The sequence below is a fragment of the Oncorhynchus masou genome, chromosome 24 (genome assembly GCF_036934945.1).
Source record: "Oncorhynchus masou masou isolate Uvic2021 chromosome 24, UVic_Omas_1.1, whole genome shotgun sequence".
Classification (NCBI taxonomy): Eukaryota; Metazoa; Chordata; class Actinopteri; order Salmoniformes; family Salmonidae; genus Oncorhynchus; species Oncorhynchus masou.
This window is the reverse complement of record NC_088235.1, coordinates 1,835,169-1,859,677: the sequence shown is the minus strand read 5'-3', so window position 1 is coordinate 1,859,677 and position 24,509 is coordinate 1,835,169. Positions and strand designations below refer to the sequence as shown.

The following is a 24,509-nucleotide window of genomic DNA, read 5'->3' as shown; positions in this document are numbered from 1 at the left end:
GGTGTAGTAGACCTCACAGTGAAATGCTGAATACAACAGGTGTAGTAGACCTCACAGTGAAATGCTGAATACAACAGGTGTAGTAGACCTCACAGTGAAATGCTGAATACAACAGGTGTAGTAGACCTCACAGTGAAATGCTGAATACAACAGGTGTAGTAGACCTCACAGTGAAATGCTGAATACAACAGGTGTAGTAGACCTCACAGTGAAATGCTTAATACAACAGGTGTAGTAAACCTCACAGTGAAATGCTGAATACAACAGGTGTAGTAGACCTCACAGTGAAATGCTGAATACAACAGGTGTAGTAGACCTCACAGTGAAATGCTGAATACAACAGGTGTAGTAGACCTCACAGTGAAATGCTGAATACAACAGGTGTAGTAGACCTCACAGTGAAATGCTGAATACAACAGGTGTAGTAGACCTTACAGTGAAATGATGAATACAACAGGTGTAGTAGACCTCACAGTGAAATGCTGAATACAACAGGTGTAGTAGACCTCACAGTGAAATGCTGAATACAACAGGTGTAGTAGACCTCACAGTGAAATGCTGAATACAACAGGTGTAGTAGACCTCACAGTGAAATGCTGAATACAACAGGTGTAGTAGACCTCACAGTGAAATGCTGAATACAACAGGTGTAGTATACCTTAGAGTGAAATGCTGAATACAACAGGTGTAGTAGACCTCACAGTGAAATGCTGAATACAACAGGTGTAGTAGACCTCACAGTGAAATGCTGAATACAACAGGTGTAGTAGACCTCACAGTGAAATGCTGAATACAACAGGTGTAGTAGACCTCACAGTGAAATGCTGAATACAACAGGTGTAGTATACCTTAGAGTGAAATGCTGAATACAACAGGTGTAGTAGACCTCACAGTGAAATGCTGAATACAACAGGTGTAGTAGACCTCACAGTGAAATGCTGAATACAACAGGTGTAGTAGACCTCACAGTGAAATGCTGAATACAACAGGTGTAGTAGACCTCACAGTGAAATGCTGCTTACTTACAAGCCCTTAACCAACAATGCTGTTCTATGAAAAACAAGTGTTAAGTAAAAAATAGAAAATAAAACAGCAACATTAAAAGGGGGGGGGGGGGGTACCGGTACAGAGTCAATGTGGAGACTATATACAGGGGGTACTGGTACACAGTCAATGTGGAGGTTATATACAGGGGATACCGGTAGAGAGTCAATGTGGAGGCTATATACAGGGGGTACCGGTACAGAGTCAATGTGGAGGCTATATACAGGGGTTACCGGTACAGAGTCAATGTGGAGGCTATATACAGGGGGTACCGGTACAGAGTCAATGTGGAGGCTATATACAGGGGGTACTGGTACAGAGTCAATGTGGAGACTATATACAGGGGGTACCGGTACAGAGTCAATGTGGAGGCTATATACAGGGGGTACCGGTACAGAGTCAATGTGGAGGCTTTATACAGGGGGTACCAGTACAGAGTCAATGTGGAGGCTATATACAGGGGGTACCGGTACAGAGTCAATGTGGAGGCTATATACAGGGGGTACCAGAACAGAGTCAATGTGGAGGCTATATACAGGTGGTACCGGTACAGAGTCAATGTTGAGGCTATATACAGGGGGTACCAGTACAGAGTCAATGTGGAGGCTATATACAGGGGGTACAAGTACAGAGTCAATGTGGAGGCTATATACAGGGGGTACCGGTACAGAGTCAATGTGGAGGCTATATACAGGGGGTACTGGTACACAGTCAATGTGGAGGCTATATACAGGGTGTTATGGTACAGAGTCAATGTGGAGGCTATATACAGGGGATACCGGTACAGAGTCAATGTGGAGGCTATATACAGGGGGTACCAGTACAGAGTCAATGTGGAGGCTATATACAGGGGATACCGGTACAGAGTCAATGTGCGGGGGCATCGGTTAGTCACATGTACATGTAGGTAGAGTTATTAAAGTGCTAATGCATAGATAATAAACAGAGAGTAGCAGCAGCGTAGAAGGGGGTGCAAATAGTCTGGGTAGCCATTTGATTAGCTGTTCAGCAGTCTTATGGCTTGGGGGTAGAAGCTGTTTAGAAGCCTTTTGGATCTAGACTGGGCGTAGAGTAAAGTAGTGTACTATATAGGGAATACGGCTGTAGTATAAAGTAGTGCACTATATAGGGAATAGGGCTGTAGTATAAAGTAGTGTAGTATATAGGGAATAGGGCTGTAGTATAAAGTAGTGTAGTATATAGGGAATAGGGCTGTAGTATAAAGTAGTGCACTATATAGGGAATAGGGCTGTAATATAAAGTAGTGCACTATATAGGGAATAGGGCTGTAATATAAAGTAGTGCACTATATAGGGACTAGGGCTGTAGTATAAAGTAGTGCACTTTATAGGGAATAGGACTGTAGTATAATGTAGTGCACTACATAGGGAATAGGGCTGTTGTATAAAGTAGTGCACTATATAGGGAATAGGGCTGTTGTATAAAGTAGTGCACTATATAGGGAATAGGGCTGTAGTATAAGGTAGTGTACTATATAGGGAATAGGGCTGTAGTATAAAGTAGTGCACTACATAGGGAATAGGGCTGTAGTATAAAGTAGTGCACTATACAGGGAATAGGGCTGTAGTATAAAGTAGTGCACTATATAGGGAATAGGGCTGTAGTATAAAGTAGTGCACTATATAGGGAATAGGGCTGTTGTATAAAGTAGTGTACTATATAGGGAATAGGGCTGTAGTATAAAGTAGTGCACGATATAGGGAATACGGTTGTAGTATAAAGTAGTGTGTTATATAGGGAATAGGGCTGTAGTGTACCATATAGGGATTAGGGTGCCATTTGGGACATTGATGTGTCTGAGATTCAGGTCACGGAATTAATTTCTGCATTTAAATGGCACTCCGTCTCGGGCTTCACCTCTCTCTCTCTCCCTCCTTCTCATCTCCAGGAAATATGCAATTAATTAAAACTAACAAAGTTGTCCCGACTGGTGTTTTAAATTACTCCTGGAATTCAAATAGGCGGTTTCTTGCTGAGAGAGAAGTAGTCTAACGGGTGTGATATTCAGTTCATGGAGAGCTGAACCAGGTATTGCAAATCATTTCTCCTGGGATTGTAACCAGCAGGAACGGTCTGGATAGTTTCAACTAGGGATTGTACCCAGCAGGAACAGTCTGGATAGTTTCAACTAGGGATTGTCCCCAGCAGGAACAGTCTGGATAGTTTCAACTAGGGATTGTCCCCAGCAGGAACAGTCTGGATAGTTTCAACTAGGGATTGTCCCCAGCAGGAACAGTCTGGATAGTTTCAACTAGGGATTGTCCCCAGCAGCAACAGTCTGGATAGTTTCAACTAGGGATTGTCCCCAGCAGGAACAGTCTGGATAGTTTCAACTAGGGATTGTCCCCAGCAGGAACAGTCTGGATAGTTTCAACTAGGGATTGTAACCAGCAGCAACAGTCTGGATAGTTTCAACTAGGGATTGTCCCCAGCAGGAACAGTCTGGATAGTTTCAACTAGGTATTGTCCCCAGCAGGAACAGTCTGGATAGTTTCAACTAGGGATTGTACCCAGCAGGAACAGTCTGGATAGTTTCAACTAGGGATTGTACCCAGCAGGAACAGTCTGGATAGTTTTAACTAGGGATTGTCCCCAGCAGGAACAGTCTGGATAGTTTCAACTAGGTATTGTCCCCAGCAGGAACAGTCTGGATAGTTTCAACTAGGGATTGTCCCCAGCAGGAACAGTCTGGATAGTTTCAACTAGGGATTGTCCCCAGCAGGAACAGTCTGGATAGTTTCAACTAGGGATTGTACCCAGCAGCAACAGTCTGGATAGTTTCAACTAGGGATTGTCCCCAGCAGCAACAGTCTGGATAGTTTCAACTAGGGATTGTCCCCAGCAGGAACAGTCTGGATAGTTTCAACTAGGGATTGTCCCCAGCAGAAACAGTCTGGATAGTTTCAACTAGGGATTGTCCCCAGCAGAAACAGTCTGGATAGTTTCAACTAGGGATTGTACCCAGCAGGAACAGTCTGGATAGTTTCAACTAGGGACTGTACCCAGCAGGAACAGTCTGGATAGTTTCAACTAGGGATTGTCCCCAGCAGGAACAGTCTGGATAGTTTCAACTAGGGATTGTCCCCAGCAGGAACAGTCTGGATAGTTTCAACTAGGGATTGTACCCAGCAGGAACAGTCTGGATAGTTTCAACTAGGGATTGTACCCAGCAGGAACAGTCTGGATAGTTTCAACTAGGGATTGTCCCCAGCAGGAACAGTCTGGATAGTTTCAACTAGGGATTGTAACTAGCAGCAACAGTCTGGATAGTTTCAACTAGGGATTGTACCCAGCAGGAACAGTCTGGATAGTTTCAACTAGGGATTGTCCCCAGCAGGAACAGTCTGGATAGTTTCAACTAGGGATTGTAACTAGCAGCAACAGTCTGGATAGTTTCAACTAGGGATTGTACCCAGCAGGAACAGTCTGGATAGTTTCAACTAGGGATTGTCCCCAGCAGGAACAGTCTGGATAGTTTCAACTAGGGATTGTCCCCAGCAGGAACAGTCTGGATAGTTTCAACTAGGGATTGTCCCCAGCAGGAACAGTCTGGATAGTTTCAACTAGGGATTGTCCCCAGCAGCAACAGTCTGGATAGTTTCAACTAGGGATTGTCCCCAGCAGGAACAGTCTGGATAGTTTCAACTAGGGATTGTCCCCAGCAGGAACAGTCTGGATAGTTTCAACTAGGGATTGTACCCAGCAGCAACAGTCTGGATAGTTTCAACTAGGGATTGTCCCCAGCAGCAACAGTCTGGATAGTTTCAACTAGGGATTGTCCCCAGCAGGAACAGTCTGGATAGTTTCAACTAGGGATTGTACCCAGCAACAACAGTCTGGATAGTTTCAACTAGGGATTGTCCCCAGCAGGAACAGTCTGGATAGTTTCAACTAGGGATTGTCCCCAGCAGCAACAGTCTGGATAGTTTCAACTAGGGATTGTACCCAGCAGCAACAGTCTGGATAGTTTCAACTAGGGACTGTACCCAGCAGGAACAGCATGGATAGTTTCAACTAGGGACTGTACCCAGCAGGAACAGTCTGGATAGTTTCAACTAGGGATTGTCCCCAGCAGGAACAGTCTGGATAGTTTCAACTAGGGATTGTCCCCAGCAGGAACAGTCTGGATAGTTTTAACTAGGGATTGTACCCAGCAGGAACAGTCTGGATAGTTTCAACTAGGGATTGTCTCCAGCAGGAACAGTCTGGATAGTTTCAACTAGGGATTGTAACTCGCAGCAACAGTCTGGATAGTTTCAACTAGGGATTGTCCCCAGCAGGAACAGTCTGGATAGTTTCAACTAGGGATTGTCCCCAGCAGGAACAGTCTGGATTGTTTCAACTAGGGATTGTCCCCAGCAGCAACAGTCTGGATAGTTTCAACTAGGGATTGTACCCAGCAGGAACAGTCTGGATAGTTTCAACTAGGGATTGTACCCAGCAGGAACAGTCTGGATAGTTTCAACTAGGGATTGTACCCAGCAGGAACAGTCTGGATAGTTTCAACTAGGGATTGTACCCAGCAGGAACAGTCTGGATAGTTTCAACTAGGGATTGTACCCAGCAGGAACAGTCTGGATAGTTTCAACTAGGGATTGTCCCCAGCAGGAACAGTCTGGATAGTTTCAACTAGGGATTGTACCCAGCAGGAACAGTCTGGATAGTTTCAACTAGGGACTGTACCCAGCAGCAACAGTCTGGATAGTTTCAACTAGGGATTGTAACTAGCAGCAACAGTCTGGATAGTTTCAACTAGGGATTGTACCCAGCAGGAACAGTCTGGATAGTTTCAACTAGGGATTGTCCCCAGCAGGAACAGTCTGGATAGTTTCAACTAGGGATTGTAACTAGCAGCAACAGTCTGGATAGTTTCAACTAGGGATTGTACCCAGCAGCAACAGTCTGGATAGTTTCAACTAGGGATTGTCCCCAGCAGGAACAGTCTGGATAGTTTCAACTAGGGATTGTCCCCAGCAGGAACAGTCTGGATAGTTTCAACTAGGGATTGTCCCCAGCAGGAACAGTCTGGATAGTTTCAACTAGGGATTGTCCCCAGCAGGAACAGTCTGGATAGTTTCAACTAGGGATTGTACCCAGCAGCAACAGTCTGGATAGTTTCAACTAGGGATTGTCCCCAGCAGGAACAGTCTGGATAGTTTCAACTAGGGATTGTCCCCAGCAGGGACAGTCTGGATAGTTTTAACTAGGGATTGTAACTAGCAGCAACATTATGTAGGGTGGTAACTAGGGGTTGTACTGAGCAGCAACATTATCCAGGGTGTTAACTAGGGATTAAACCCAGCAGAAACAGTATTCAGGGTGGTAACTAGGGATTGTACCCAGCAGGAACAGTATCCAGGGTGTTAACTAGGGATTAAACCCAGCAGAAACAGTATTCAGGGTGGTAACTAGGGATTGTACCCAGCAGGAACAGTATCCAGGTGGTAACTATGGATTGTACCCAGCAGCAACAGTATCCAGGGTGGTAACTATGGATTGTACTGAGCAGCAACAGTATCCAGGGAGGTAACTAGGGATTGTACCCAGTAGCAACAGTGTCCAGGGTGGTAACTAGGGATTGTACCCAGCAGCAACAGTGTCCAGGGTGGTAACTAGGGATTGTACCGAGCAGCAACAGTATCCAGGGAGGTAACTAGGTATTGTACCAAGCAGCAACAGTATCCAGGTGGTAACTAGGGATTGTACCAAGCAGCAACAGTATCCAGGTGGTAACTAGGGATTGTACCCAGTAGCAACAGTATCCAGGGTGGTAACTTACTTGAGAGTCTCCAGAGACATCTGTAGGTTGTAGCTCCTCTCCTGCTCAGGCAGCTTGGAGAACTCCACCAGACAAGGATGCTGCCGCTTGTTATCGTCCCGTACCTGCAACACAACACCATTATATGTTGTTGTCTCGTATCTGGAACACAACAGCATTATCTGTTGTTGTCTCGAACCTGGAACACAACACCATTAACTGTTGTTGTCCCATACCTGCAACACAACAAAATTATCTGCTGTTGCTTCATACCTGAAACACAACACCATTATCTGTTGTTATCCCGAACCTGCAACACAACATCATTATCTGTTGTTGTCCTGTACCTGCAACACAACATAATTATCTGCTGTTGTCCCGTACCTGCAACACAACACCATTATATGTTGTTGTCTCGTATCTGGAACACAACAGCATTATATGTTGTTGTCTCGAACCTGGAACACAACACCATTATCTGTTGTTGCTTCATACCTGGAACACAACAATATTATCTGGTGTTTCTTCATACCTGCAACACAACACCATTATCTGTTGTTGTCCCGAACCTGCAACACAACACCATTATCTGTTGTTGTCCCGAACCTACAACACAACATCATTGTCTGTTGTTGTCACGAAACTGCAACACAAAACCATTATCTGTTGTTGTCCCAAACCTGCAACACAAAACCATGATCTGTTGTTGCTTCATACTTGGAACACAACAAAAGTACATGTTGTTGTCCCGTACCTGCAATACAACACCATTATCTGAATCCTCAACTACCTGCTGGGGGTAAGAGAGGCCCTGAGAGACTGGCAGTATCCTACACAGGAACTGCTTCTGTTTAGTGGAGGGATAGAAATGTCTAAACCCACAGGGATATGTTGGCTGTTTAGTGGAGGGATAGAAATGTCTAAACCGACAGGGATATGTTGGCTGTAAGTAGTGGAGGGATAGAAATGTCTAAACCGACAGGGATATGTTGGCTGTAAGTAGTGGAGGGATAGAAATGTCTAAACCGACAGGGATATGTTGGCTGTAAGTAGTGGAGGGATAGAAATGTCTAAACCGACAGGGATATGTTGGCTGTAAGTGGAGGGATAGAAATGTCTAAACCGACAGGGATATGTTGGCTGTTTAGTGGAGGGATAGAAATGTCTAAACCGACAGGGATATGTTGGCTGTTTAGTGGAGGGATAGACATGTCTAAACCGACAGGGATATGTTGGCTGTAAGTAGTGGAGGGATAGAAATGTCTAAACCGACAGGGATATGTTGGCTGTAAGTAGTGGAGGGATAGACATGTCTAAACCGACAGGGATATGTTGGCTGTAAGTAGTGGAGGGATAGAAATGTCTAAACCCACAGGGATATGTTGGCTGTTTAGTGGAGGGATAGAAATGTCTAAACCGACAGGGATATGTTGGCTGTAAGTAGTGGAGGGATAGAAATGTCTAAACCGACAGGGATATGTTGGCTGTTTAGTGGAGGGATAGAAATGTCTAAACCGACAGGGATATGTTGGCTTTAAGTAGTGGAGGGATAGAAATGTCTAAACCGACAGGGATATGTTGGCTGTACGTGGTGGAGGGATAGAAATGTCTAAACCGACAGGGATATGTTGGTTGTTTAGTGGAGGGATAGAAATGTCTAAACCGACAGGGATATGTTGGCTGTAAGTAGTGGAGGGATAGAAATGTCTAAACCGACAGGGATATGTTGGCTGTTTAGTGGAGGGATAGAAATGTCTAAACCGACAGGGATATGTTGGCTGTAAGTAGTGGAGGGATAGAAATGTCTAAACCGACAGGGATATGTTGGCTGTAAGTAGTGGAGGGATAGAAATGTCTAAACCGACAGGGATATGTTGGCTGTTTAGTGGAGGGATAGAAATGTCTAAACCGACAGGGATATGTTGGCTGTAAGTGGTGGAGGGATAGAAATGTCTAAACCGACAGGGATATGTTGGCTGTAAGTGGTGGAGGGATAGAAATGTCTAAACCGACAGGGATATGTTGGCTTTAAGTAGTGGAGGGATAGAAATGTCTAAACCGACAGGGATATGTTGGCTGTAAGTAGTGGAGGGATAGAAATGTCTAAACCGACAGGGATATGTTGGCTGTAAGTAGTGGAAGGATAGAAATGTCTAAACCGACAGGGATATGTTGGCTGTAAGTAGTGGAGGGATAGAAATGTCTAAACCGACAGGGATATGTTGGCTGTTTAGTGGAGGGATAGAAATGTCTAAACCGACAGGGATATGTTGGCTTTAAGTAGTGGAGGGATAGAAATGTCTAAACTGACAGGGATATGTTGGCTGTAAGTGGTGGAGGGATAGAAATGTCTAAACCGACAGGGATATGTTGGCTGTAAGTAGTGGAGGGATAGAAATGTCTAAACCGACAGGGATATGTTGGCTGTAAGTAGTGGAGGGATAGAAATGTCTAAACCGACAGGGATATGTTGGCTGTTTAGTGGAGGGATAGAAATGTCTAAACCGACAGGGATATGTTGGCTGTTTAGTGGAGGGATAGAAATGTCTAAACCGACAGGGATATGTTGGCTGTTTAGTGGAGGGATAGAAATGTCTAAACCGACAGGGATATGTTGGCTGTTTAGTGGAGGGATAGAAATGTCTAAACCGACAGGGATATGTTGGCTGTTTAGTGGAGGGATAGAAATGTCTAAACCGACAGGGATATGTTGGCTGTTTAGTGGAGGGATAGAAATGTCTAAACCGACAGGGATATGTTGGCTGTAAGTAGTGGAGGGATAGAAATGTCTAAACCGACAGGGATATGTTGGCTGTTTAGTGGAGGGATAGAAATGTCTAAACCGACAGGGATATGTTGGCTGTAAGTAGTGGAGGGATAGAAATGTCTAAACCGACAGGGATATGTTGGCTGTTTAGTGGAGGGATAGAAATGTCTAAACCGACAGGGATATGTTGGCTGTTTAGTGGAGGGATAGAAATGTCTAAACCGACAGGGATATGTTGGCTGTAAGTAGTGGAGGGATAGAAATGTCTAAACCGACAGGGATATGTTGGCTGTTTAGTGGAGGGATAGAAATGTCTAAACCGACAGGGATATGTTGGCTGTAAGTGGTGGAGGGATAGAAATGTCTAAACCGACAGGGATATGTTGGCTGTAAGTAGTGGAGGGATAGAAATGTCTAAACCGACAGGGATATGTTGGCTGTAAGTAGTGGAGGGATAGAAATGTCTAAACCGACAGGGATATGTTGGCTGTTTAGTGGAGGGATAGAAATGTCTAAACCGACAGGGATATGTTGGCTGTTTAGTGGAGGGATAGAAATGTCTAAACCGACAGGGATATGTTGGCTGTTTAGTGGAGGGATAGAAATGTCTAAACCGACAGGGATATGTTGGCTGTTTAGTGGAGGGATAGAAATGTCTAAACCGACAGGGATATGTTGGCTGTTTAGTGGAGGGATAGAAATGTCTAAACCGACAGGGATATGTTGGCTGTTTAGTGGAGGGATAGAAATGTCTAAACCGACAGGGATATGTTGGCTGTAAGTGGTGGAGGGATAGAAATGTCTAAACCGACAGGGATATGTTGGCTGTAAGTGGTGGAGGGATAGAAATGTCTAAACCGACAGGGATATGTTGGCTGTAAGTGGTGGAGGATATAAATGTCTAAACCGACAGGGATATGTTGGCTGTAAGTGGTGGAGGATATAAATGTCTAAACCGACAGGGATATGTTGGCTGTAAGTGGTGGAGGGATAGAAATGTCTAAACCGACAGGGATATGTTGGCTGTAAGTAGTGGAGGGATAGAAATGTCTAAACCGACAGGGATATGTTGGCTGTAAGTGGTGGAGGGATAGAAATGTCTAAACTGACAGGGATATGTTGGCTGTAAGTAGTGGAGGGATAGAAATGTCTAAACCGACAGGGATATGTTGGCTGTTTAGTGGAGGGATAGAAATGTCTAAACCGACAGGGATATGTTGGCTGTAAGTGGTGGAGGGATAGAAATGTCTAAACCGACAGGGATATGTTGGCTGTAAGTAGTGGAGGGATAGAAATGTCTAAACCGACAGGGATATGTTGGCTGTAAGTGGTGGAGGGATAGAAATGTCTAAACCGACAGGGATATGTTGGCTGTAAGTAGTGGAGGGATAGAAATGTCTAAATCGACAGGGATATGTTGGCTGTAAGTGGTGGAGGGATAGAAATGTCTAAACCGACAGGGATATGTTGGCTGTTTAGTGGAGGGATAGAAATGTCTAAACCGACAGGGATATGTTGGCTGTAAGTGGTGGAGGGATAGAAATGTCTAAACCGACAGGGATATGTTGGCTGTAAGTGGTGGAGGGATAGAAATGTCTAAACCGACAGGGATATGTTGGCTGTAAGTAGTGGAGGGATAGAAATGTCTAAACCGACAGGGATATGTTGGCTGTTTAGTGGAGGGATAGAAATGTCTAAACCGACAGGGATATGTTGGCTGTAAGTGGTGGAGGGATAGAAATGTCTAAACCAACAGGGATATGTTGGCTGTTTAGTGGAGGGATAGAAATGTCTAAACTGACAGGGATATGTTGGCTGTAAGTAGTGGAGGGATAGAAATGTCTAAACCGACAGGGATATGTTGGCTGTTTAGTGGAGGGATAGAAATGTCTAAACTGACAGGGATATGTTGGCTGTAAGTAGTGGAGGGATAGAAATGTCTAAACCGACAGGGATATGTTGGCTGTAAGTGGTGGAGGGATAGAAATGTCTAAACCAACAGGGATTTGTTGGCTGTAAGTGGTGGAGGATATAAATGTCTAAACCGACAGGGATATGTTGGCTGTAAGTGGTGGAGGATATAAATGTCTAAACCGACAGGGATATGTTGGCTGTAAGTGGTGGAGGGATAGAAATGTCTAAACCGACAGGGATATGTTGGCTGTAAGTAGTGGAGGGATAGAAATGTCTAAATCGACAGGGATATGTTGGCTGTAAGTGGTGGAGGGATAGAAATGTCTAAACCGACAGGGATATGTTGGCTGTTTAGTGGAGGGATAGAAATGTCTAAACCGACAGGGATATGTTGGCTGTAAGTGGTGGAGGGATAGAAATGTCTAAACTGACAGGGATATGTTGGCTGTAAGTAGTGGAGGGATAGAAATGTCTAAACCGACAGGGATATGTTGGCTGTTTAGTGGAGGGATAGAAATGTCTAAACCGACAGGGATATGTTGGCTGTAAGTGGTGGAGGGATAGAAATGTCTAAACCGACAGGGATATGTTGGCTGTAAGTAGTGGAGGGATAGAAATGTCTAAATCGACAGGGATATGTTGGCTGTAAGTGGTGGAGGGATAGAAATGTCTAAACCGACAGGGATATGTTGGCTGTTTAGTGGAGGGATAGAAATGTCTAAACCGACAGGGATATGTTGGCTGTAAGTGGTGGAGGGATAGAAATGTCTAAACCGACAGGGATATGTTGGCTGTAAGTAGTGGAGGGATAGAAATGTCTAAATCGACAGGGATATGTTGGCTGTAAGTGGTGGAGGGATAGAAATGTCTAAACCGACAGGGATATGTTGGCTGTTTAGTGGAGGGATAGAAATGTCTAAACCGACAGGGATATGTTGGCTGTAAGTGGTGGAGGGATAGAAATGTCTAAACTGACAGGGATATGTTGGCTGTAAGTAGTGGAGGGATAGAAATGTCTAAACCGACAGGGATATGTTGGCTGTTTAGTGGAGGGATAGAAATGTCTAAACCGACAGGGATATGTTGGCTGTAAGTGGTGGAGGGATAGAAATGTCTAAACCGACAGGGATATGTTGGCTGTAAGTAGTGGAGGGATAGAAATGTCTAAACCGACAGGGATATGTTGGCTGTAAGTGGTGGAGGGATAGAAATGTCTAAACCGACAGGGATATGTTGGCTGTAAGTAGTGGAGGGATAGAAATGTCTAAATCGACAGGGATATGTTGGCTGTAAGTGGTGGAGGGATAGAAATGTCTAAACCGACAGGGATATGTTGGCTGTTTAGTGGAGGGATAGAAATGTCTAAACCGACAGGGATATGTTGGCTGTAAGTGGTGGAGGGATAGAAATGTCTAAACCGACAGGGATATGTTGGCTGTAAGTGGTGGAGGGATAGAAATGTCTAAACCGACAGGGATATGTTGGCTGTAAGTAGTGGAGGGATAGAAATGTCTAAACCGACAGGGATATGTTGGCTGTTTAGTGGAGGGATAGAAATGTCTAAACCGACAGGGATATGTTGGCTGTAAGTGGTGGAGGGATAGAAATGTCTAAACCAACAGGGATATGTTGGCTGTTTAGTGGAGGGATAGAAATGTCTAAACTGACAGGGATATGTTGGCTGTAAGTAGTGGAGGGATAGAAATGTCTAAACCGACAGGGATATGTTGGCTGTAAGTGGTGGAGGGATAGAAATGTCTAAACCAACAGGGATTTGTTGGCTGTAAGTGGTGGAGGGATAGAAATGTCTAAACCGACAGGGATATGTTGGCTGTTTAGTGGAGGGATAGAAATGTCTAAACCGACAGGGATATGTTGGCTGTTTAGTGGAGGGATAGAAATGTCTAAATCGACAGGGATATGTTGGCTGTAAGTAGTGGAGGGATAGAAATGTCTAAACCGACAGGGATATGTTGGCTGTTTAGTGGAGGGATAGAAATGTCTAAACCGACAGGGATATGTTGGCTGTTTAGTGGAGGGATAGAAATGTCTAAACCGACAGGGATATGTTGGCTGTTTAGTGGAGGGATAGAAATGTCTAAACCAACAGGGATATGTTGGCTGTTTAGTGGAGGGATAGAAATGTCTAAACCGACAGGGATATGTTGGCTGTGAGTGGTGGAGGGATAGAAATGTCTAAACCGACAGGGATATGTTGGCTGTTTAGTGGAGGGATAGAAATGTCTAAACCCACAGGGATATGTTGGCTGTTTAGTGGAGGGATAGAAATGTCTAAACCGACAGGGATATGTTGGCTGTAAGTAGTGGAGGGATAGAAATGTCTAAACCGACAGGGATATGTTGGCTGTAAGTGGTGGAGGGATAGAAATGTCTAAACTGACAGGGATATGTTGGCTGTAAGTGGTGGAGGGATAGAAATGTCTAAACCGACAGGGATATGTTGGCTGTTTAGTGGAGGGATAGAAATGTCTAAACCGACAGGGATATGTTGGCTGTGAGTGGTGGAGGGATAGAAATGTCTAAACCGACAGGGATATGTTGGCTGTAAGTGGTGGAGGGATAGAAATGTCTAAACCGACAGGGATATGTTGGCTGTAAGTGGTGGAGGGATAGAAATGTCTAAACCGACAGGGATATGTTGGCTGTAAGTAGTGGAGGGATAGAAATGTCTAAACCGACAGGGATATGTTGGCTGTAAGTAGTGGAGGGATAGAAATGTCTAAACCGACAGGGATATGTTGGCTGTTTAGTGGAGGGATAGAAATGTCTAAACCGACAGGGATATGTTGGCTGTAAGTGGTGGAGGGATAGAAATGTCTAAACCAACAGGGATATGTTGGCTGTTTAGTGGAGGGATAGAAATGTCTAAACTGACAGGGATATGTTGGCTGTAAGTAGTGGAGGGATAGAAATGTCTAAACCGACAGGGATATGTTGGCTGTAAGTGGTGGAGGGATAGAAATGTCTAAACCGACAGGGATATGTTGGCTGTTTAGTGGAGGGATAGAAATGTCTAAACCGACAGGGATATGTTGGCTGTAAGTGGTGGAGGGATAGAAATGTCTAAACCGACAGGGATATGTTGGCTGTAAGTGGTGGAGGGATAGAAATGTCTAAACCGACAGGGATATGTTGGCTGTTTAGTGGAGGGATAGAAATGTCTAAACCGACAGGGATATGTTGGCTGTTTAGTGGAGGGATAGAAATGTCTAAATCGACAGGGATATGTTGGCTGTAAGTAGTGGAGGGATAGAAATGTCTAAACCGACAGGGATATGTTGGCTGTTTAGTGGAGGGATAGAAATGTCTAAACCGACAGGGATATGTTGGCTGTTTAGTGGAGGGATAGAAATGTCTAAACCGACAGGGATATGTTGGCTGTTTAGTGGAGGGATAGAAATGTCTAAACCGACAGGGATATGTTGGCTGTGAGTGGTGGAGGGATAGAAATGTCTAAACCGACAGGGATATGTTGGCTGTTTAGTGGAGGGATAGAAATGTCTAAACCCACAGGGATATGTTGGCTGTTTAGTGGAGGGATAGAAATGTCTAAACCGACAGGGATATGCTGGCTGTAAGTGGTGGAGGGATAGAAATGTCTAAACCGACAGGGATATGTTGGCTGTAAGTAGTGGAGGGATAGAAATGTCTAAACCGACAGGGATATGTTGGCTGTTTAGTGGAGGGATAGAAATGTCTAAACCGACAGGGATATGTTGGCTGTAAGTGGTGGAGGGATAGAAATGTCTAAACCGACAGGGATATGTTGGCTGTAAGTGGTGGAGGGATAGAAATGTCTAAACCGACAGGGATATGTTGGCTGTAAGTGGTGGAGGGATAGAAATGTCTAAACCGACAGGGATATGTTGGCTGTAAGTAGTGGAGGGATAGAAATGTCTAAACCGACAGGGATATGTTGGCTGTAAGTGGTGGAGGGATAGAAATGTCTAAACCGACAGGGATATGTTGGCTGTAAGTAGTGGAGGGATAGAAATGTCTAAACCGACAGGGATATATTGACTGTTTAGTGGAGGGATAGAAATGTCTAAACCGACAGGGATATGTTGGCTGTAAGTAGTGGAGGGATAGAAATGTCTAAACCGACAGGGATATGTTGGCTGTTTAGTGGAGGGATAGAAATGTCTAAACCAACAGGGAAATGTTGGCTGTAAGTAGTGGAGGGATAGAAATGTCTAAACCGACAGGCAGTCTAACATCCTACAGGGCAGTCTAACCCCTACAGGGCAGTCTAAACCCCTACAACCCTACAGGGCAGTCTAACCCCCTACAACCCTACAGGGCAATCTAACCCCCACAACCCTACAGGGCAGTCTAACCCCCTACAACCCTACAGGGCAGTCTAACCTCTACAGGGCAGTCTAAACCCCTACAACCCTACAGGGCAGTCTAACCCCCTACAACCCTACATGGCAATCTAACCCCCACAACCCTACAGGGCAGTCTAACCCCTACAACCCTACAGGGCAGTCTAACCTCTACAACCCTACAGGGCAGTCTAACCCCTACAACCCTACAGGGCAGTCTAACCCCTACAACCCTACAGGGCAGTCTAACCCCTACAACCCTACAGGGCAGTCTAACCCCTACAACCCTACAGGGCAGTCTAACCCCTACAGGGCAGTCTAACCCCTACAACCCTACAGGGCAGTCTAACCCCTACAACCCTACAGGGCAGTCTAACCCCTACAACCCTACAAGGCAGTCTAACCCCTACAACCCTACAGGGCAGTCTAACCCCCTACAACCCTACAGGGCAGTCTAACCCCTACAACCCTACAGGGCAGTCTAACCCCTACAACCCTACAGGGCAGTCTAACCCCTACAACCCTACAGGGCAGTCTAACCCCCTACAACCCTACAGGGCAGTCTAACCCCTACAACCCTACAGGGCAGTCTAACCCCTACAACCCTACAGGGCAGTCTAACCCCTACAGGGCAGTCTAACCCTCTACAGGGCAGTCTAACCCCTACAACCCTACAGGGCAGTCTAACCCCTACAACCCTACAGGGCAGTCTAACCCCTACAGGGCAGTCTAACCCCCTACAACCCTACAGGGCAGTCTAACCCCTACAGGGCAGTCTAACCCTCTACAGGGCAGTCTAACCCCTACAACCCTACAGGGCAGTCTAACCCCTACAACCCTACAGGGCAGTCTAACCTCTACAACCCTACAGGGTAGTCTAACCCCTACAACCCTACAGGGCAGTCTAACCCCCTACAACCCTACAGGGCAGTCTAACCCCTACAACCCTACAGGGCAGTCTAACCCCTACAACCCTACAGGGCAGTCTAACCCCTACAGGGCAGTCTAACCCCTACAACCCTACAGGGCAGTCTAACCCCTACAGGGCAGTCTAACCCTCTACAGGGCAGTCTAACCCCTACAACCCTACAGGGCAGTCTAACCCCTACAACCCTACAGGGCAGTCTAACCTCTACAACCCTACAGGGTAGTCTAACCCCTACAACCCTACAGGGCAGTCTAACCCCCTACAACCCTACAGGGCAGTCTAACCCCTACAACCCTACAGGGCAGTCTAACCCCTACAACCCTACAGGGCAGTCTAACCCCTACAGGGCAGTCTAACCCCTACAACCCTACAGGGCAGTCTAGCCCCCTACAACCCTACAGGGCAGTCTAACAACCTACAGGGCAGTCTAACCCCTACAACCCTACAGGGCAGTCTAACCCCTACAACCCTACAGGGCAGTCTAACCCCCTACAACCCTACAGGGCAGTCTAACCCCTACAGGGCAATCTAACCCCCACAACCCTACAGGGCAGTCTAACCCCTACAGGGCAGTCTAACCTCTACAACCCTACAGGGCAGTCTAACCCCTACAGGGCAATCTAACCCCTACAACCCTACAAGGCAGTCTAACCTCTACAACCCTACAGGGTAGTCTAACCCCTACAACCCTACAGGGCAGTCTAACCCCTACAACCCTACAGGGCAGTCTAACCCCTACAACCCTACAGGGCAGTCTAACCCCCTACAACCCTACAGGGCAGTCTAACCCCTACAACCCTACAGGGCAGTCTAACCCCTACAACCCTACAGGGTAGTCTAACCCCTACAACCCTACAGGGCAGTCTAACCCCTACAACCCTACAGGGCAGTCTAACCCCTACAACCCTACAGGGCAGTCTAACCCCCTACAGGGCAGTCTACCCCCCTACAGGGCAGTCTACCACCCTACAGGGCAGTCTAACCCCTGCTCTAGAGCAGCAGAGATGAAAGAGGAAATTGAAAACCAACTGATGTCATTCTATGATCTATTACATTCTGGTGAGTAAGGGGTTTATTTAGTCTTCTAGGGCAACAAGTAATGACCCGGGCCGACTCTAGTCTTTTGGGGGCCCTAAGTGAGATTTCGCCCCCCCCACCTCACCAAGTGGGAAAGAAAATGTAATGACCCCGTCTTGACAGCGGAGAGAAAAATGTTAAAGTTTATTTCCTGCAATTCCCCAAAAATGTTTCAGTTTTAGAGCAAGTTTTACACCTTTCTAAACCGTTGTGGATGGGTTGTCATCCATTTCAGGAGGTGCGGGTGAACAGACAGCTGACCCGCGCATCATTAGCGCGCACGTGTGACCGTGCCTGCTTGTGTGAGCGCGCACGTGTGTACTCACAGCTCCGTAGGTCCAGCCCAGGTCAATCTTGTTCATCACCCACAGCTCATGGATGTTCTCTGCCAGCTTCTCCCTGATCCTCTCCAGGTGAGGAGGCAGAACAACCTGAAACCACAACCCAAGATACACAGGAAGTCCTGCCATTGGCCAGAAGCATTACCCACACAGTGACTGGGGACAGAGGCTGTTGTTCTGGGACCACACGTTGTTATAACTAGTGTTGATCTGGGCTAACTACTGAGGCAAGGAAGGCTAGTCAATTGACCTTAGCCCCTGTTAGTTGTTGACTAGTTCAAGTATATCTGGGCTAACTACTGAGGCAAGGGAGGCTAGTCACTTGACCTTAGGCCCTGTTAGTTGTTGACTAGTTAAAGTAGATCTGGGCTAACTACTGAGGCAAGGGAGGCTAGTCACTTGACCTTAGCCCCTGTTAGTTGTTGACTAGTTAAAGTAGATCTGGGCTAACTACTGAGGCAAGGAAGGCTAGTCAATTGACCTTAGCCCCTGTCAGTTGTTGACCAGTTAAAGTAGAGTTGACACCCACCATGACACAGTATAGTAAAGGGTATTCTTTACCCACCTGGCTGGTGTCAACAGGTGTAGGGGTGAAGGCAGCCTGGGACAGGGTGATGGTGGGACCCAGTAGATCCCTGGTCTCACTGTGGTCCTCCTTGTACTCCTGGCTGTGTTCCACTCTCAGCTTCTCCCTGGGTAGCACAGCCTCGAAACACGGAGCGTAGCCCGGCGGGGGCAGGAACTTAAACTCTCCTTGGCGACCACCCAGCAGGAAACGCACTCTGGAGGGAAGAAGAAGAGGAAGAAGGAGAAGAAGGAGAAAAAGAAGGAGAAGGAGAAGGATTAGAAGAAATAGAAGAAGAAGAAGAGGAAGAAGCAGGAGAAGAAGAAGAAGACGAAGAATAAAGATTAGGAGAAGAAGAAGAAGGAGAAGAAGAAGAAGAAGAAGAAGAAGAAGAAGGATGACTGACACCCTCAGTCATCCTTCTTCTTCTTCTTCTTCTTCTTCTTCTTCTTCTTCTTCTTCTTCTCCGTCTTCTCCTAATCTTTATTCTTCTTCGAGCAGAAACTACTGACACCCTCGATAAAGTCGAGCAGAAAAACTACTGACACCCTCGATAAAGACGAGCAGAAATTACTGACACCCTCGATAAAGACGAGCAGAAAAACTACTGACACCCTCGATAAAGTCGAGCAGAAAAACTACTGACACCCTCGATAAAGACGAGCAGAAATTACTGACACCCTCGATAAAGACGAGCAGAAAAACTACTGACACCCTCGATAAAGACGAGCAGAAACTACTGACACCCTCGATAAAGACGAGCAGAAACTACTGACACCCTCGATAACGAAGAGCAGAAACTACTGACACCCTCAATAAAGACGAGCAGAAAAACTACTGACACTCTCGATAAAGACGAGCAGAAACTACTGACACCCTCGATAAAGATGAGCAGAAACTACTGACACCCTCGATAAAGACGAGCAGAAACTACTGACACCCTCGATAAAGACGAGCAGAAACTACTGACACCCTCGATAAAGACGAGCAGAAACTACTGACACCCTCGATAAAGACGAGCAGAAACTACTGACACCCTCGATAAAGACGAGCAGAAACTACTGACACCCTCGATAAAGACGAGCAGAAACTACTGACACCCTCGATAAAGACGAGCAGAAACTACTGACACCCTCGATAAAGACGAGCAGAAAAACTACTGACACCCTCGATAAAGACGAGCAGAAACTACTGACACCCTCGATAAAGACGAGCAGAAATTACTGACACCCTCGATAAAGACGAGCAGAAACTACTGACACCCTCAATAAAGACGAGCAGAAACTACTGACACCCTCGATAAAGACGAGCAGAAACTACTGACACCCTCGATAAAGACGAGCAGAAATGACTGTATAATTGAAATACTGAGCTGTATTGGATGCAAAAAAAAAGAAATTGGGATATAATATTATTTCATACTAATACAATTGGTCATAGGAAGATATTCTGTTTAATACGTAATACAAAACACATCTCAAAATGGTCAGGGTCAAAGTTATTGACACCCCTGTTTTTAATACCTTTTAGTACATGACCTTGTGAGGAAAACAGCACTGAGCCTTTTCATCACATGTTTTATGAGTTGGAGAACACATTAGGGGGGATCTTAGACCTCTATACAGAACCCTTACAGATCTGAGACCTCCATACAGAACCCTTACAGATCTGAGACCAGGCCTCCATACAGAACCCTTACAGATCTGAGGCCAGGCCTCCATACAGAACACTTACAGATCATTGATATCCTTTTGTCTGCGTTTATGGACTGCTCTCCTCAATTCAAACCATAGGTTTTTAACAGATTTCAAGTCTGGAGACTGAGATGTGTTCTAATGTGTTCTTCAACTCATGAAACATGTATTTGTGGTCTAAGAACCCTCCTAATGTGTTCTTCAACTCATGAAACATGTATTTGTTGATTTTTATTTTTCCTTTATTAAACTAGGCAAGTCAGTTAAGAACAAATTCTTATTTTCAATGACGGCCTAGGAACAGTGGGTTAACTGCCTGTTCAGGGGCAGAACGACAGATTTGTACCTTGTCAGCTCGGGGATTTGAACTTGCAACCTTCTGGTTACTAGTCTAACGCTCTAACCACTAGGCTACCCTGCCGCCTAAGAACCCTCCTAATGTGTTCTTCAACTCATGAAACATGTATTTGTGGTCTAAGATCCCTCCTAATGTGTTCTTCAACTCATGAAACATGTATTTGTGGTCTAAGATCCCTCCTAATGTGTTCTTCAACTCATGAAACATGTATTTGTGGTCTAAGATCCCTCCTAATGTGTTCTTCAACTCATGAAACATGTATTTGTGGTCTAAGATCCCTCCTAATGTGTTCTTCAACTCATGAAACATGTATTTGTGGTCTAAGATCCCTCCTAATGTGTTCTTCAACTCATGAAACATGTATTTGTGGTCTAAGATCCCTCCTAATGTGTTCTTCAACTCATGAAACATGTATTTGTGTTCTAAGATCCCTCCTAATGTGTTCTTCAACTCATGAAACATGTATTTGTGGTCTAAGATCCCTTCTAATGTGTTCTTCAACTCATGAAACATGTATTTGTGGTCTAAGAACCCTCCTAATGTGTTCTTCAACTCATGAAACATGTATTTGTGGTCTAGGATCCCTCCTAATGTGTTCTTCAACTCATGAAACATGCATTTGTGGTCTAAGAACCCTCCTAATGTGTTCTTCAACTCATGAAACATGTATTTGTGGTCTAAGAACCCTCCTAATGTGTTCTTCAACTCATGAAACATGTATTTGTGGTCTAAGATCCCTCCTAATGTGTTCTTCAACTCATGAAACATGTATTTGTGGTCTAAGAACCCTCCTAATGTGTTCTTCAACTCATGAAACATGTATTTGTGGTCTAAGATCCCTCCTAATGTGTTCTTCAACTCATGAAACATGTATTTGTGTTCTAAGATCCCTTCTAATGTGTTCTTCAACTCATGAAACATGTATTTGTGGTCTAAGATCCCTCCTAATGTGTTCTTCAACTCATGAAACATGTATTTGTGGTCTAAGATCCCTCCTAATGTGTTCTTCAACTCATGAAACATGTATTTGTGGTCTAAGATCCCTCCTAATGTGTTCTTCAACTCATGAAACATTCTAGAAAAAGGCTCAGTGGTGTTATCCTCGCAAGGTGAGGTATTGAAAACAGGGGTGTCGATAATTATGACCCCCTACCTGTTTGAGAGAAAAAAACATTACTTATATATTTTTCTTATCAATTTTATTATTATACAATAATACAAATAAAACATTTTGAGGATACAATGTAGCTCAGTATTTATTTCTGCTCATTATTTCTGCTCATCTTTACAAAGGGTGTCAATAATTTATTTCTGCTCATCTTTACAAAGGGTGTCAATAATTTATTTCTGCTCATCTTTACAAAGGGTGTCAATAAATAATTTCTGCTCATCTTTACAAAGGGTGTCAATAATTTATTTCTGCTCATCTTTATAAAGGGTGTCAATAATTTATTTCTGCTCATCTTTACAAAGGGTGTCAATAATTTTTTTCTGCTCATCTTTATAAAGGGTGTCAATAATTTATTTTTGCTCATCTTTACAAAGGGTGTCAATAATTTATTTCTGCTCATCTTTACAAAGGGTGTCAATAATTTATTTCTGCTCATCTTTATAAAGGGTGCCAATAATTTAATTCTGCTCATCTTTATAAAGGGTGTCAATAATTTATTTCTGCTCATCTTTATAAAGGGTGCCGATAATTTATTTCTGCTCATCTTTATAAAGGGTGCCAATAATTTAATTCTGCTCATCTTTATAAAGGGTGTCAATAATTTAGCTCACCTGTATATAGGGTGTCTATAATTTCAACCCCCTACTGTAGGTCGCTGTAAACAGCAATACGAGGTTCAACCATTTGCTCTAACTCCACCTTGCATACTCTCAGTATAATATACTGAGCTTGGGTGGGCCGGCTGCTAAAACAAACACTTACGAGAGGTCAAAAGGGTCAGAAGAGACCCAATGATTGATCATTTTGATTGATTGATTGGTTGGTTGAGGAGCACTCACTTGACCCCAGCGGAGAAGCTGGCTACAGGGAAGAACAGCCCGTCAGAGTTGAAGTTCTCAAACATCCCCTGGACGGGCTGACCGTTGATACGGAAGGAAATACTGGGAGCGCTGAGGTCCAGACAACAGCTGACCACGTCATCCACACGGAGGAGATGCTGATTGGGTGAGCTCACTGTCCTGGCGATGCAGCCTGAGAGAGAGGGAGGAGGGAGGAGGGGGAGGGAGGGAGATGGAGGAAGGGTAGGGGAGAGAGAGGGAGGAGGGAGGAGGGGGAGGGAGGAGGGAGGAGGGGGAGGGAGGGAGGAGGGGGAGGGGGTGTAGAGGAGAGGAGAGAGGAAGGAAGGGTAGATGAGAGTAGAGAGGGGGTATAGGAGAGGAGAGAGGGGGTAGAGGAGAGGAGAGAGGGAGGAAGGGTAGAGGAGAGGAGAGAGGGAGGAAGGGTAGAGGAGAGGAGAGAGGGAGGGAGGAAGGGTAGAGGAGAGAGGGGGTATAGGAGATGAGAGAGGGATGAAGGGGAGAGGAGAGGGAGGAAGGGGAGAGGAGAGGGAGGAAGGGTAGAGGAGAGGGAGGAAGGATAGAGGAGAGAGGGAGGAAGAGAAGAGGAGAGGGAGGAAGGGTAGAGGAGAGAGGGGGTAGAGGGGAGAGGAGAGAGGGGTAGAGGAGAGGAGAGAGGGAGGAAGGGTAGAGGAGAGGAGAGAGGGAGGGAGGAAGGGTAGAGGAGAGAGGGGGTATAGGAGATGAGAGAGGGAGGAAGGGGAGAGGAGAGGGAGGAAAGGTAGAGGAGAGAGGGAGGAAGAGAAGAGGAGATGGAGGAAGGGTAGAGGAGAGAGGGGGTAGAGGAGAGGAGAGAGGGTGGTAGAGGAGAGAGGGAGGAAGGAAGAGAAGAGGAGAGGGAGGAAGGGTAGAGGAGAGAGGGGTAGAGGAGAGAGGGAGGAAGGGCAGAGGAGAGAACATATTTTCTAAACATCACACACACAGACCCAGTGTAACAGACAGAGTTGCCTTGGAAACCAACATCATTGTTTTTCACTATCCAACGATTCCACTGCATATAAGGACATCAATAAAAGTCAGATCTGATATTTGATGACCCCTGTCAAGAAGCATGGAGTGTGTGTGTGTGTGTGTGTGTGTGTGTGTGTGTGTGTGTGTGTGTGTGTGTGTGTGTGTGTGTGTGTGTGTGTTTTGTTGCTGCCTTTGCAGTAAAATTGACAGTGAGTTGAAATAACCAACAGGAAGCCAAGTGTAGTATTTATATCGCTTCATACACTGCAGTCCTGATGCAGAAACATGAATATTCACCTCCTCAGCCTCTCTTTCAAAGGGAGCAAAAACACTCTCCATTATCCCTACAGGATCTCTACGCTCTGGACACTACAGACATGTCTACAGCACACGTCTAGACCACAGGGCTCTGTGCAGAAGTGGTGGGGAACAGGAAGCCATTATTCCTCCAGGATCTCTACGCTCTGGACACCACAGACATGTCTACAGCACACATCTAGACCACAGGGCTCTGTGAGGAAGTGGTGGGGAACAGGGAGCCATTATTCCTCCAGGATCTCTATGCTCTGGACACCACAGACATGTCTACATTATCCCTCCAGGATCTCTACGCTCTGGACCTGACTACAGGTGAATATAATATAGTAACTATCTAACTATCTAACCTGACTACAGGTG

The 24,509-nt window shown here is 45.4% G+C and overlaps 1 protein-coding gene across 1 annotated transcript in view; it reads right to left on the bottom strand.

Annotated features, from left to right (window-relative positions):
* Positions 1 to 24,509, bottom strand: part of LOC135513359 (ryanodine receptor 2-like) — a 382,179-nt gene that overhangs the window by 321,505 nt on the left and 36,165 nt on the right. The window contains 4 exon segments of the mRNA XM_064936287.1: positions 6,845 to 6,948; positions 18,182 to 18,286; positions 18,762 to 18,978; positions 22,824 to 23,016. Of these exon segments, the coding sequence (XP_064792359.1) occupies positions 6,845 to 6,948; positions 18,182 to 18,286; positions 18,762 to 18,978; positions 22,824 to 23,016 (619 nt within the window).